The sequence below is a fragment of the Cherax quadricarinatus genome, chromosome 44, assembly GCF_038502225.1.
Source record: "Cherax quadricarinatus isolate ZL_2023a chromosome 44, ASM3850222v1, whole genome shotgun sequence".
NCBI lineage: Eukaryota > Metazoa > Arthropoda > Malacostraca > Decapoda > Parastacidae > Cherax > Cherax quadricarinatus.
In genome coordinates, this window is record NC_091335.1 from 14,418,830 (window position 1) to 14,434,302 (window position 15,473).

Genomic DNA, 15,473 nt, shown 5'->3' on the forward strand with positions numbered 1-15,473 from the left:
TTTCGTTTTTCTTTTTGGGCCACCCTGCCTTGGTGGGATACGGCCGGTCTGTTGAAAAAAAAAAAAAGTCTGTTGAGTATACCTGGTAAAGTGTATGGTAGAGTTATTATTGAAAGAATTAAGAGCAAGACGGAGAATAGGATAGCAGATGAACAAGGAGGCTTTAGGAAAGGTAGGGGGTGTGTGGACCAGGTGTTTACAGTGAAACATATAAGTGAACAGTATTTAGATAAGGCTAAAGAGGTCTTTGTGGCATTTATGGATTTGGAAAAGGAGTATGACAGGGTGGATAGGGGGGCAATGTGACAGATGTTGCAGGTGTATGGTGTAGGAGGTAGGTTACTGAAAGCAGTGAAGAGTTTTTATGAGGATAGTGAGGCTCAAGTTAGAGTATGTAGGAAAGAGGGAAATTATTTCCCAGTAAAAGTAGGCCTTTGACAAGGATGTGTGATGTCACTGTGGTTGTTTAATATATTTATAGATGGGGTTGTAAGAGAAGTAAATGCGAGGGTCTTGGCAAGAGGCGTGGAGTTAAAAGATAAAGAATCACACATAAAGTGGGAGTTGTCACAGTTGCTCTTTGCTGATGACACTGTGCTCTTGGGTGATTCTGAAGAGAAGTTGCAGAGATTGGTGGATGAATTTGGTAGGGTGTGCAAAAGAAGAAAATTAAAAGTGAATACAGGAAAGAGTAAGGTTATGAGGATAACAAAAAGATTAGGTGATGAAAGATTGGATATCAGATTGGAGGGAGAGAGTATGGAGGAGGTAAATGTATTCAGATATTTGGGAGTGGACGTGTCAGCGGATGGGTCTATGAAAGATGAGGTGAATCATAGAATTGATGAGGGGAAAAGGGTGAGTGGTGCACTTAGGAGTCTGTGGAGACAAAGAACTTTGTCCTTGGAGGCAAAGAGGGGAATGTATGAGAGTATAGTTTTACCAGCGCTATTATGTGGGTGTGAAGCATAGGTGATGAATGTTGCAGCGAGGAGAAGGCTGGAGGCAGTGGAGATGTCATGTCTGAGGGCAATGTGTGGTGTGAATATAATGCAGAGAATTCGTAGTTTGGAAGTTAGGAGGAGGTGCGGGATTACCAAAACAGTTGTCCTGAGGGCTGAGGAAGGGTTGTTGAGGTGGTTTGGACATGTAGAGAGAATGAAGCGAAACAGAGTGACTTCAAGAGTGTATCAGTCTGTAGTGGAAGGAAGGCGGGGTAGGGGTCGGCCTATGAAAGGTTGGAGGGAGGGGGTAAAGGAGGTTTTGTGTGCGAGGGGCTTGGACTTCCAGCAGGCATGCGTGAGCGTGTTTGACAGGAGTGAATGGAGACAAATGATTTTTAATACTTGACATGCTGTTGGAGTGTGAGCAAAGTAACATTTAATGAAGGGGTTCAGGGAAACCGGCAGGCCGGACTTGAGTCCTGGAGATGGGAAGTACAGTGCCTGCACTCTGAAGGAGGGGTGTTAATGTTGCAGTTTAAAAACTGTAGTGTAAAGCACCCTTCTGGCAAGACAGTGATGGAGTGAATGATGGTGAAAGTTTTTCTTTTTCGGGCCACCCTGCCTTGGTGGGAATCGGCCAGTGTGATAATAAAAAAAAATACATTATAAGTCACTCACATAGATATTTAAAAAAAGTTAGTATAAAAATAAATTACTCCACAATTTACTTTCTGGCATTCTGTCAGAAACCATTTAAACAAATAATAAGATTTAACCTTTACACTGTCTCATACATAGATCTACGTTACTTGGGCTCAGCTCCCTCAGATAAGCTATGAGCAGTAAATTTTGGCTTAGAATGAATCTGTGCAAGTGAGTGTGCACAGTACAAAACAAATCCTGCCCGAAGTGGTGCATGATAATAAAAGCAAATCTCTGACCTTGTGTTTGGTTTAAAACAGCAACTCTAAGGTGTTTTCTGAGATGGTTTTTATGGTTTTATTGGCAATTTCAATTGATAGAATAGAAAACATGCTGCTGAAATAGAGATCATTTTGGTTGGTTCCAGGATCAGAAGTAGTGGAAATATTTGATTTTTGACAATTTTACTGAGGATGGGTAAGGCCTTCCCTAAAACCCCTGGTCTTCTTATGGGTTTTTACTATGTCTGACTCAATTATTGGGATGCTGTAAACCATCACCAAATATTCCTGGTTAGTACTTTATTATTTTTTGTGTGATGTTGAATTCAAAATGGAGGGGAAGTGTAATAATGGGGAGGCCTATGGTCAAGATTATTAAATAGAGGAAATGCTGCTTTAGTGCCTGGAATGTCTATAGTTTTTACTTTGAGCTCTGTTTTTAAATTGAAATATATTTAAATTTTGTGTAAAACTGGCCAAATTACTGATTTCAGTGTACAGTAGTACCTTGACTTACGAGTTTAATTCGTTCTGTGACCCAGCTCATAACTCAATTTGCTCGTACATGTATAGCAATTCAATTTTCCTCATTGAAATTAACTGAAATGCCATTAATCAGTTCAAGTGGAATTCCTGGCTCTTGGGAGGCAGGAGAAAATATTTCAATATAATGCTAATATCAACTCTATGGCTTATTTATCTATCAAAATTGATCTAATATGACATAATAAACAATATAAATAACATGGGAACATGATATATACTCTAGAATGAATAAAATATGTCATTATGTGACGAGTGGTGGCAGCCACTCCCGAGGTAAAAATAATTATCTCTCTGACCATATCTTCCCATTCTTGCCCTTCTGAGATCTTTTATAAGAGAAAATAGAGTGTTTGTAAGGCTAACTGCACTAAATCATTAGTTTCATAAGGAAAACACTGAAACATAAGCGATTTTCTTGGATTTTTTTTTTTCGGAAGAAGGAGACCGGCCTAAGTTTTGGGTGAATATCTTGGAAGTAAATCAACATAAATGCCTGATGCTTTCTCTGTGAGAAGGCACGAGGCATGAAGTTCATACTACACTTGTACTGCCTCGCCAAGTCAACTACAGCACACCTTGCTCGTGTTTTCCTAATGATTTCATGTTTTAATTCAATGGACATCATCCTAACCATACCCCCGGCCAGGATTGAACCCGAGGTCATAGAGTCTCAAAACTCCAGCCCGTCGCGTTAGCCACTAGACCAGCTAGCCACAATAAGATTCATCCAACTAGGTATATTTCTACCTAGTTGGATGAATCTTATTGTGGCTAGCTGGTCTAGTGGCTAACGCGGCGGGCTGGAGTTTTGAGAGACTATGACCGCGGGTTCAATCCCGGCCGGGGGTATGGTTTGTTTGCAATCGTGTCATTACGATTTCTTAAGACATCATCCTCTTCTTCTCAGTACTGTCCTTTGCACTTACTTTCACTGTACTATTATAGGAGAGGTCAGATAGCTGAATGGGCAGATTCTTGTTCTCAAATGATAGAATGGAAGGTATACTAGCAGAATAACCCGGAATTTAGTCAAATTGAGCAATGGAATTACGTGTAGCTTCAATAGGACTCCAAGTGGGTGAAATTGTTGATGCATAAATGTCACCCAGAGCATTAACCTTGTGCTTGTGTAATTCTGTACCTTTTCCATTAAATTTTGTGTTTTTGATGTTACTGCCTTCAGAAAAAGATTCTCTACCATTTCACAAGTATTATTTTTTAAATGCTGACATTGTCAGCACTTTAAATTTCAGGGCTTTCAACAGTGAAGAGCTAAACAATACTGTACAACTATATTTTATTATTTACACTGCTGTTTTTTTTCATTACCATATTTTAACTTTTTCATTGATATTATCTATCTTGAGTGTATCTTTAACAAATACAGTACCCATTAACTTGGATATTGTGAATGGTCAGGATCTGTCATCTGACAAAAGTGACAATTGTATAAACATTACAATAAAATTGATAGAGGGCAACCTTTATTATAGTAAAGAAGAAACACAAAAACTGTACATATACTATGTTAACCACTATTTGTGTAGTAAGCAACCAATGTTAATCAAATAGAGTAATCAAACCATCAAAACTGAATTTGTTAGGAAAGCAGCATTCAAGAAAATAAATTTATAAGTCAATGAATGTTTGCCACAAAAGAACTAGGATCTGCTCTAAAACCTACAAAAAGTGTGCATCTGTAAAGGACAATCCTGGTGTAATTTCCCTGTGTTAATTAGAAGCTGGAAAATAACAAAGTAACAAAACATTCTCCACTGATAATGAGAGTAACTACACATGATGACATACATGTACAGTGGTACCTCAGTATACGTCCGCTTTGGAATAAGTCCAACTTGGTCTACGTCCTGTTTGAACACGAAAATTTTTGCTTGGTATATGACCTTTGTTTGGAATACAGCTGCCCACTAGTGTCAGTACACCCATTGCTACCATTCAGTGAACAACCCGTGCTGTAATTCTCTGTGAATTTTCACGTGATTTTGTGTTTTTTGTATAAATTTTTAGTAAATTGATTAACTATGAGTTCTAAGAAAGTTAATGAGAAGAGCCAAGCAATGAAGAAAATAGTTAGGATCACCATGGAGGTGAAAAAAGAGATTGTTGAAAAATATGATGGCGGCATGCACATCCGGGACTTGGCTCCTGCATACCGTATGCCGAGAACAATGGTACCTACGACTGTGAAGAACAAAGATGTTATTAAATCGGCTAACGTTGCAAAGGGGGGTGAAATCGATTACCAAACAAAGATCAGGGACATTAGAGCATGTTGAAAAATTGCTTTTGATCTGGATAACAGTAAAACAGTGTGCCGGTGATAGCATATCAAAGGCAATGATTTGTGAAAAGGCAAAACTGATGCATGCTGATCTTTTGAAAAACAAGGCAGGAATGAGCCATGAAAGTAAAGTGTTTAAAGCCAGCCATGACTGGTTTGATAATTTTAAGAAGAGGACTGGCATTCACAGTGTTGTGAGGCATGGAGAGGAAGCCAGTGCTGATAAAGATGCTGCCAATGATTTTGTTACAGAGTTTGGGGAATTTGTGGAGGTTGAGGGTTTTGTTCCCCAACAAGTTTTTAACTGTGATAAAATAGGCCTGTTTTGGAAGAAAATTCCTAACAGAACCTATATTACACAAGAGGAGAAGGCATTACCAGGACACAAGCCAATGAAGGATAGGTTAACTCTTGTTTTGTGCCAATGCAAGTGGGGATTGCAAACTGAAGCCTCTACTAATCTACCACCCTAAAAACCTGAGGGCCTTTAACCCTTTGAGGGTTTCAGATGTACTAGTACGGCTTACGACCCAGGGTTTTTGACGTACTAGTACGCCTAAATTCTAGTGCCCTCAAATCTAGTGGGAGAAAGCTGGTAGGCCTCCATATGAAAGAATGGGTCTATGTGGTCAGTGTGCATGGTATAAAAAAAATCCTGCAGCACATAGTGCATAATGAGAAAAAAAAAACTTTGTTTTTTTGGAATAAAACAGCGACTTTGCACTGTATTTTCGTATGGTATTTATTGTTGTATTCTAGTTTCCTTGGTCTTATTTTATAGAATGGAAGGCATATCATAAAAATTGAGATGATTTTGACTGGTTTTGTAATGAAAAGTACCTTGAAATTGAGCTCAAAGTAGCAGAAATGTTCGATTTTTCCCAAAGTTCAAAAGTAAACAAATCATGCCAAGCATCCAATACACGTCAACTGGTGAGTCTAATATTCCTTTGCAAGTGCGCAAATATGATTCATACCATTTTTTACACTAATGCAGTAGTCTGCATAACAGTAAATCTTCTATTTTTTGTGAGAATAAAAATTCAAAGTGGAAAGCAAAAGAATGTAAGTGGGGCCTTGAGACATGACTAATGAACAGAGGAAATATCATTTTAGTGCCCAGAATGTATTTCTTGTTTGTTCTGGACCCTATTCGGAAATTGGCATCTTTTGAAATTTGTGTGAAATTGGCAAAATTGCTAAATTCTGACCACTGTACTGGATAGTTAAAATTGGTAAATGGGTGGTTTCTTGCACTCAATCAATAGAAACAATGGAGTTCTAGTGATTCATGTTTTTTGTCGACTAGTACAGTGGAACTGGCCGAAAATGGGGCTCAAAGTGGGCAAAATCGCCGATCCGTAAACATCGCCGAAACGGCTAACTTCGTGAGAGCATAATTCCGTAAGTTTTCCATCAAATTTCATATTTTTGGTGTCATTATGATTGGGAAAAGATTCTCTATCTTTTCATCAGAATTTTTTTTTTTTTAAATTTGGCCGACCCTGAGAACAAATCTCGGAGAGGGCCTGTCGACCCTCAAAGGGTTAAAAAACAATGTGCAGAAAACTCAGTTACCTGTGATGAGGAAGTCAAACAGCAAGGCTTGGGTAACCAGAGAATATTTCAGCGAATGGTTTAATGTTGTGTTTGGGCCAAGTGTAAGAAGTTATTTAGAGGAGAGAAACCTGCCTCTGAAGGCCCTCCTCATAATGGACAATGATCCAGCTCACCCTCCAAGCTTGCAGGACAATGTGCTGCCAGAGTTTGACTTCACCACTGTAAAGTTTCTGCCCCCTAACACGACTATGACTCCTCTCATTCAGCCCATGGATCAGCAGGTCATCAGTAATATCAAGAAACTCTACACTAAAACACTATTCCAGAGGTGCTTTGAAGTGACCCCTGACACAGAGTTAACCCTGAGAGAGTTTTGGAAAGATCACTTTACTATTGCCCATTGCATAACTCTCACTGACAAAGCCTGGCAGGAAGTTTCATACATAACAATGAACTCTGCTTGGAGAAATTTGTGGCCAGAAGAAGTGGCTGAGAGGGACTTTGAGGGCTTTAAGGCTGTGTCTATAGTGGAGGATATTGTCTCTCTGGGCAGGTCCATGGATCTGGATGTGAGCACTATCCTAGTAGGCACCCGAGTCTTTTCAGCAAAGTGAGGTTAAATTTGAATTTATTTCATCTAATTCTTTTGTATTTATGTATGTATTTAAGCATTCAGCAGTGTTTAAATTACATATTTTAGTATTAAGCAGTGTTTAAATTATTTTATATAACCCCATCAATGTATAATATGCCAATAGCAATAGGATTTTTTCATGGGAATGGATTAATCGTTTTTCCTATATTTCTTATGGGAAAATTTGTTTGGCATACATCTTGTTTGGTACTGATCCCCAGCATTTTCAATGTGCAATTTAACCCTGTACAACATGTACAGTGTATTTTATATACAGACATTTTGGAATGATTTTTCTGTAATTATAGTCCAGCTCTGATGCCACTTTATAAAATATCTTCATCAAACAAGAGAAAGTAAGGCAAATTCTAAGCCAGAAATTAAATGGTGGATTACAGAGGTTCTACTGTATTTTACTAAGGACTTGATATTCTACACAATACACTTAACACAACGAAAAGTTTACACTAGTATAATATTGATACATACCTGAACTCTGTTGCACCGGCTGAGCTGATATTAAACTGGTAAGAGTGGAGGCTGATGTCACAGCAATTGGTTTAGTTACAACAGTCACAGATTTCTTCACACCCCCCTCCCCCTGGGTAAAGAAAAACAAGAAAAAATAGATAAATATGACCATATTAAAATGATTATGTGCTATACTGTAATAAAAGACTTCTACTTTCCATATCAATTTTTTTCCACTTCATTTTTCTTGATTATTGTTGCTTTAATAAGAAAGCTACTAAAATAGGTAAGATTTAAGAATGACTGAAAAACCAGAGTAAAAATTGAAAAGGATAAGAAATATTGTAGTGGACAACTAGATCTAATATATGTAATGCAAACAAGATGGTGAATAAGACACATATGAAACTGGGTAACTTTATTTAGGAGGGGCTTTATTTAAGAAGGGCTTTATTTAAGAGGGGCTTTATTAATTAGATTGATAAAGCTCTGCTGGGTGAAACATCTTTTAAATAATGAAGCCCAGGTGTTGCACATGTGTCTTGTTCACCACTCTATAGTTGAAGGTTTTATAATTTATTTTTATTGTTATCCTTACTGCTCTGGCCTTATTTTTTCCTTATGAATTCTTTCTGGAACATGTATGTATATGCTTGCCAAGGAAGCAAAACAAACTGAAGTTTGTACCTATGAGTTGAGACCTAACATGTCACTAAATGATTTAATAACCCCTTAGATCTACATACATATAATGTATGTAGGTCTAAGGGGAGATAACGTGCTATGACAACTGGAAACTCTTCTTTCAACATAAGAAAAGTTTCTATTTGTCGTAGCACATGTTATCTCCCCTTAGATCAACATACATTGTATGTATGTAGATCTAAGGGGTTACTAAACCCTTTAGTGACATGTTAGGTAACAACTCATAACTACAAACTTCAGTTGTTTAATGATGTGGGCTTCCTCAGCAAACATATACATGTACAAGAAAGAATTTGTAAGGAAAAAATAAGACCAGAGCAGTAAGGATAACAATAAAAATAAATTACAAAATCTTCAGCTATAGAGTGGTAAAAAAGACACAAGTGCAACACCTGGGTATCATCAAACAACTGAAGTTTGTAGTTATGAGCTGTCACCTAACATGTCACTAAATGATTTAATAACCCGTTAGATCTACATACATACAGTGTATGTAGATCTAAGGGGAGATAACATATGCTACAATAACTGGAAATTATCATAAATTAAATAAAAATCAAAACACTAAAGACAAAACATTTGTATCTGTAAGTACAAATAAATAATCACTGGAAAAGTAAGCAAAATCCTATAAAGTAAAATATGTCAGGATAGGCAAACTTTAATTACTGGAGGTCCCTAAGACAATTCTTTCAAGATTCTTACTTTTCCTGGTATGTGTGAATGATCTACCAAGGAAAACAAGATTCCTACATGCCAATGTTTGCAGAAAATGTGAAACTAATTAAATCAAAATGAGCAGAGGCCAACTTCAGGAGGACCTGGAGAGGCTGACAGAATGGTCAAGCAGTATGTTGTCTCCAGTTTCTTTGGTTACTTTCAAAGAAAAGGTCCTCATTGCAAAAACAACAACAATGTAGATAACTCAAGTAAACATGAAAAATGCCATCATGCACTTAAACAAGCAAATACCATATATTGAACCTAAGACCAATTCTTAAAGATATATTTAGCATTGGTGTGGAATCATCATCTAGCCAAGCAAAAAGAAGCTTGAAGAAATTCTAAAGTTTGTTACCAGAATGGTACTGGAGTTCAGTACCATGAGAGGTAAAGAAAGACTAAGAGTTAAATCTCCCAAGACTAGAAGAATGTAGATTAGGAGAAGACACGACAGCTAAGTGCAAAATACAGTACACATCAGGAACAGAGAAGAAAGAGGAGATTAGTGATAAGGTATGACTGAGGATAAAAGAATACAGATGGAAGCTTAATACCCAAATGAACCAAAGAGATATTAAAAAAATATTTGTTGATGCTGAAAGTTTAATGAAGACATTGAATGAGCTAGAAAGTGTTGCAGTACATGGAATCAACAGAAGATAAAACAGCTACATCATGTCAGTCAATCAAAAGCTAAGGGTTAGTGCTCAACATGCACAAATTTAGCTAGATGCTTGCACATACACATTAGGCATGCATAAACATTAATACTTTTTAATACACCGGCCATTTCTCACCATGGTAGAGTGACCCTAAAAAGAAAAAAAGAAAAGGAAACACATTCACCATTACTCATTCAACTGCTCTCTTGCCAGAAGTGTCATGATATCATAGAGATGATCCTCTAAACTTAGTAAATACTACCTGGCTCACACTCCAACAGCTGTCAAGCCATAAAAACCACTTGTCTCCACTCACTTCACTCTAACATGCTCACACAGACCTGTTGGATGTGCAGTTCCCTAGCACTCAAGATTTCCTACACCCCACTCCTCCAACCCTTCCTGGGATGACTCCTAACTCCTAACCTTGTCTCACTTCTACCCTAGATTTATATGTCCTCTTGGTGATCCTATTCTGCTCCATCCTCTCTTAAATGTCCAAACCACTTTACATGGGTATATGAATCTCAGACTAAATGAGGATGGGAAAAAGTGGGTGGTTTGTTGAGGTATCTGTAAAAAGAACTTTATCTATGGAGGCAAAAGGAGAAAATGTACCCAAGTGTAGTGGTACCAACACTTTTAATCCCTTAGCCATTCATATTGTAGTACTAAGGGTTGTGCTGTAGCACTATGCCATAAGCTCAGCTCACTCAGATAAGCTGTGAGCAGTAAATTTGGGCCTAGATATGAGAGAACACGTCTATACGGTAAGTGTGCACCATATAAAAAATCCTGCAGCATGCAGTGCATAATGAGAAAAAACTGTGACTATGTTTTTGGTTTAAAACAGCAACTTTGTGGTGTATTTTTGTATGGTTTTTATGGTTGTATTCTCAGTTTCTTAGCCTCATTTGATAGAATGTAAGATATATTACACAAATAGGGATAATTTTTACTTGTTTCAGGACTAAAATTCAGGACTCGAAATTGAGCTCAAAGTAGCGGAAATATTTGATATTTGCTGACATTCAAAAGTGAACTCGCACCACTCGTCCAATACACATCCAACTGGTGGGTCTAATATGCATTCACGAATGCACTAGTATTATTTATACAATTATTACAATATTGCATAGCAGTAAATTTTCTATTTTTTTTTGTGTTAATAAAAATTCTGTGAATAAAAATTAAAAATGGAATTCATGTGTAAAGCCTGGGAATGTAACTAATGAAGAGAGGAAATGTTATTTTAGTGCCAGAAAGGCCTGCATTGTTTATTCTAGATGCTGTTTTGAAATTGGAATATTTTTAAATGTGTGAAATTGGCTAAATTACCAATTTCTGATCACTTTATTGGGTAGTGGAAATAGTTGATTGGGCAGTTTCTTGTGCTCAATTAATAAAATGGAAGATATACTAGTGAAATAGCTAAGAATTTGGTCGACCAGAACAGTGTAATTGGCCTAAAATTGGATTCAAAGTGGGTAAAATAGCCAGTGCATAAATACTGCTGACACAACAAAATTCACAAAAGTGCAATTTTGTCAATTTTCCATCAAATTTCATATTTTGGGTTTCATTACCTTAGATTCTCTATCATTTCACAAGTTTTTTTTTTTCTTGGGAAAGGGGGGATTCTTGGACACTTAGATAAGATCAGCGGTCTGGACAATGAAAGGGTTAAATGGGAGCAAGGCATGGGCTGGAGGCAATGGAGATGTTTTGTTTAAGAGCAATGTGTGGTATGAATATTATACAGAGAATTCAGAGCATGGAGATTAGAAGATAGTGTGGGGGAGTGTGGTTACCAAAAGCATAAAGCATACACAGTCTCAATATTAAAATAAAGCTTTGATGTTCTCCTAGTGTGGTTCAATAACACTAATTGAGTACAGTGATTTACGTTTGAGACAATGATGACATTAGGTTGAGTGTGCTGGCTCATAGTTGTCGTGGACGATGCAGATGACACCCCAGATGAACCTCCAGCTGCAGCTGCTACTGCTGCTGCAGCTACTGCTACTGCTTGCTAAGAATAGTAAAAAATAATTTATTTACATTATTTATGTCATCATAAGTTTGGTCTCCTAAGTGTAGGCTATCTGTGTTGCGTATAATTTATTTACTGAGGGTCTCAGAAAAAAACTTGTGTAGTAGAACTGGTAATGACCAAAGAATAGATATATAAATTTCATAATGAAGTGAAGAATTAACTACTAGAAAATAAAATACAAAAATTAGTGTTTTAAGAAGTATTGCAATAACACTAGGCAGAGGAGGGGTGACAACTGCATGAAGAAACCCTAGTCAGTGACAATGTCCATACATAATGATGCACAAAGTTAAGAATTTAAGGAATGTGCATAAGATAGAAAGATTCTCATACAGTGGAACCTCGCTTTTTTTATGCCCTAATTTGTATGTAAAACTATAGTTATTCTCTATAAAATGTATTTTTTGTTAATATTTCCCATAGGAAATAATGTAAACCCAATTAATCTGTTCCACACACACAAAAATATTAACAAACAATACATTTTATAGAGAATAACTATAGTTTTACATACAAACTAGGGCATATGAAAACGGAGGTTCCACTGTATAATTAAGATGAAAACTATCCAACATAATCAAGACAAATATTTTTTTTTTTCAACAAACTGGTCGTATCCCACTGACCACTGAAGCAGGGTGACCTAAAAAGAAAAACAAGTTTTTCTTTTTAAATTTAGTAAAAGACAAATTCTTCTTCTTTCAACAAACCGGCCGTATCCCACCGAGGCAGGGTGGCCCAAAAGAAAAAAAAATGAAAGTTTCTCCTTTAAATTTAGTAATATACACAGGAAAAGGGTTACTAGCCCCATGCTCCCGGCATTTTAGTCGCCCCTTACGACACGCATGGCTTATGGAAGAAGAATTCTCTTCCACTTCCCCATCAACAATTCAGCATTGCTGACAGTTTTTTTTGTGACTACAAAAGTAGTGGTACACTGTCTATATTTGTTAATGATATGACAGTCATCGATTTATATTTTATTTTATTAACCCTTTGAGGGTTTTCGTCGTACTAGTACGTCTTACGCGTAGGGGTTTTTGACGTACTAGTACGCATAAATTCTAGCGGCCTCAAATCTAGTGGGAGAAAGCTGGTAGGCCTTCATATGAAAGAATGGGTCTATGTGGTCAGTGTGCACAGTCTAAAAAAAATCCTGCAGCACACAGTGCATAATGAGAAAAAAAAAACTTTGACCATTTTTTTGGAATAAATCAGCGACTTTGCAGTGTATTTTCGTATGGTATTTATTGTTGTATTCTAGTTTTCTTGGTCTCATTTTATAGAATGGAAGACATATTACAGAAATTGAGATGATTTTGGCTGGTTTTACAATGAAAGGTGCCTTGAAATTGAGCTCAAAGTAGCAGAAATGTTCGATTTTTACCAAACTTCAAAAGTAAACAAATCGTGCCAAGCGTGCAATACACGTCAACTGGTGAGTCTAATATTCTTTCACAAGTGCACCAATAATATTTATACCATTTTTTACACTAATGCAGTAGTCTGCATAACAGTAAATCTTATATTTTTTGTGAGAATAAAAATTCAAAGTGGAAAGCAAAAGAATATAAGAGGGGCCTTGAGACGTGACTAATGACTAGAGGAAATGTCATTTTAGTGCCAGGAATGTATTTCTTGTTTATTCTGGACCCTATTTGGAAATTGGCATCTTTTGAAATTTGTGTGAAATTGGCAAAATTGCTAAATTCTGACCACTGTACTGGATAGTTGAATTTCGTAAATGGGTGGTTTCTTGCACCCATTCGATAGAAAAAATGGAGTTCTAGCGAAATATTCATGTTTTTTGTCGACTAGTACAGCGAAATTGGCCGAAAATGGGGCTCAAAGTGGGCAAAATCGCCGATGCGTAAACATCGCCGAGACCGCTAACTTTGTGAGAGCATAATTCCGTAAGTTTTCTATCAAATTTCAAACTTTTGGTGTCTTTATGATCGGGAAAAGATTCTCTATCTTTTCATAAGAGAAAATAATTTTTTTTTTTTTTAAATTTGGCCGACCCTGAGAACGAGTTTCGGAGAGGGCCTGTCGACCCTCAAAGGGTTAATACATAGGCTGTTTTCCACCAAGGCAGGGTACCCCAAAAAGAAAAACTTTCATCATCGTTCATTCCATCACTGTCTTGCCAGAGGCATGCTCACACTAGTTATAAAACTGCAACATCCACACCCCTCCTTTTACTGATTGTAGTTGATACAATCAATAAAAAACAACCTTTATCCAAAACAACTTTTATCCAATAAATTTAAACATTTATCTACTATATTACTAAGGAAACTTGGTGTATACTAGTGACATTAAGAATGAGATAGTCTATTATGTACTTATGTACAGTTCAGCATTAAGTTTAATAATACTTTATTATTGATGGGTATTAACAACCCATATTTCAAATTTTAATACTCTGAATGAAAATGTCTCACAGATATACTACTGTCACTGATTCAGAACAGTGAAAGACGCTTATTAATTATCCCAAAATCTCTATTTTTATGAGTTAGGCGCACCAGAAGTAGACACACATGCTTGTAAACTCTTTTGATATGTTTGAATGCCCAAGCCATTTACTCTATAATCTTAGCCATGACAGATACTGCTAAAAACTCACTGTTTTCTTGAATAAATTCACAAACCTTTTAGGTGTCATAGTAGTTAATGTGTAATAACAGGAGGAAGAGAGAAGATGAAGCAAAATTATTATTATTGTATAGTACGCATTAAAAAATGCAAAACCTGTAAGGATCAAGCAACATAAATTAAGTAGAAACAAACATTGCAAACTAATGTTAATGACAGCCAGAGATGATTTTCAGTCAATTATTGTTGGGTTGGAGGGAGGGAGGGTAGCCTCTTAATGTGATGTACAGGCAGGCCCCACTTTACAGCACATTGTTTTACAGTATTTTGCTAATACAGCAGTTTTCTATACCCATTCTTCACTTACTCAGATTTCCTACGATAAATTTATTCACCGCTCACTCTAAGCTATAGATGAAAATGTTTTAAGGTAAGTAATGTGCATACTATATACATGCATTTTTTTTAGGCCTAGCTTTATTGCTCACTTAATATATTATAGTTTAACCACATATGCACTTGACAGTGAAAAAGGCTATGTTTCACTTTCCAGCAATATTTGCTCTACAGCAGTAGCCTGGAACCTAACTTGCTGTGTGAGTGAGGCTCTCCTGTACCTAACAATCAGTGGTGCTGTAGTGCTGGGGGTCCCCTCACACATTTTCCTTCATGCCAAGATATGCAGCATTCTGTTTTGTAGTAAATCACTGGGACATTGGCAACACACACAGCAGCATGCTATACAGTTGAAAGAATTATTAGCTTTCTTATTGGAAGAGAAGTATGGAAGGGAGCACAGTTTCATCTTAGTGCAATATGCTACATAATGATATTTGTAAGTAATACCTCTGTGCCCAACACACATTTCTCCTCTCACACCCAGATATGCAGCATTTATTTTACACATACACACACAATGCTAGCTTAAGCTGTCATTAGCTTGACTGCTAGCACACTCAGCTCACATGCGGAGATCCTAGGGATGATCTCTGGTATGGATGGAAACATTAGGATGTGTTTCCTTAAGACATTTACTGTCCAATGTTCACCCATAATAAAATGGGTACCTGGGTATTAATTGACTGGTGTGGGTCACATCCTGGGACAAAACTGACCTAATTTGCCTGAAATACTCTGCATAACAAGGGACTTTCTATATAGTAGTATGTCACTGATGTCAGCTAGTCCTGTATACTTTGTACACGTACTTGTAAAAATAAAGATTATTCTTATTGTAAAAAGGCACAATACTATGACAGGAACAATATACAAATAACCCATACTGAGAAGATTAAAGCTTATTACAATGTTTCAGTCTAACTTAGACCATTAACTAGTCATATAAAAAA

The 15,473-nt window shown here is 36.8% G+C and overlaps 1 protein-coding gene across 4 annotated transcripts in view; it reads right to left on the reverse strand.

The window, feature by feature from the left end:
• Spt20 (transcription factor Spt20 homolog) overlaps nt 1-15,473 on the reverse strand; it is a 90,254-nt gene that overhangs the window by 46,006 nt on the left and 28,775 nt on the right. For all 4 annotated transcript variants that reach the window (XM_053789143.2, XM_053789141.2, XM_053789142.2 and 1 more), the window contains exons 11-12: nt 11,377-11,502; nt 7,399-7,510 (exon numbers count right to left, since the gene is read on the reverse strand). In XM_053789143.2, the coding sequence (XP_053645118.1) occupies nt 7,399-7,510; nt 11,377-11,502 (238 nt within the window). The remainder of the gene's footprint in view (nt 1-7,398; nt 7,511-11,376; nt 11,503-15,473) is intronic.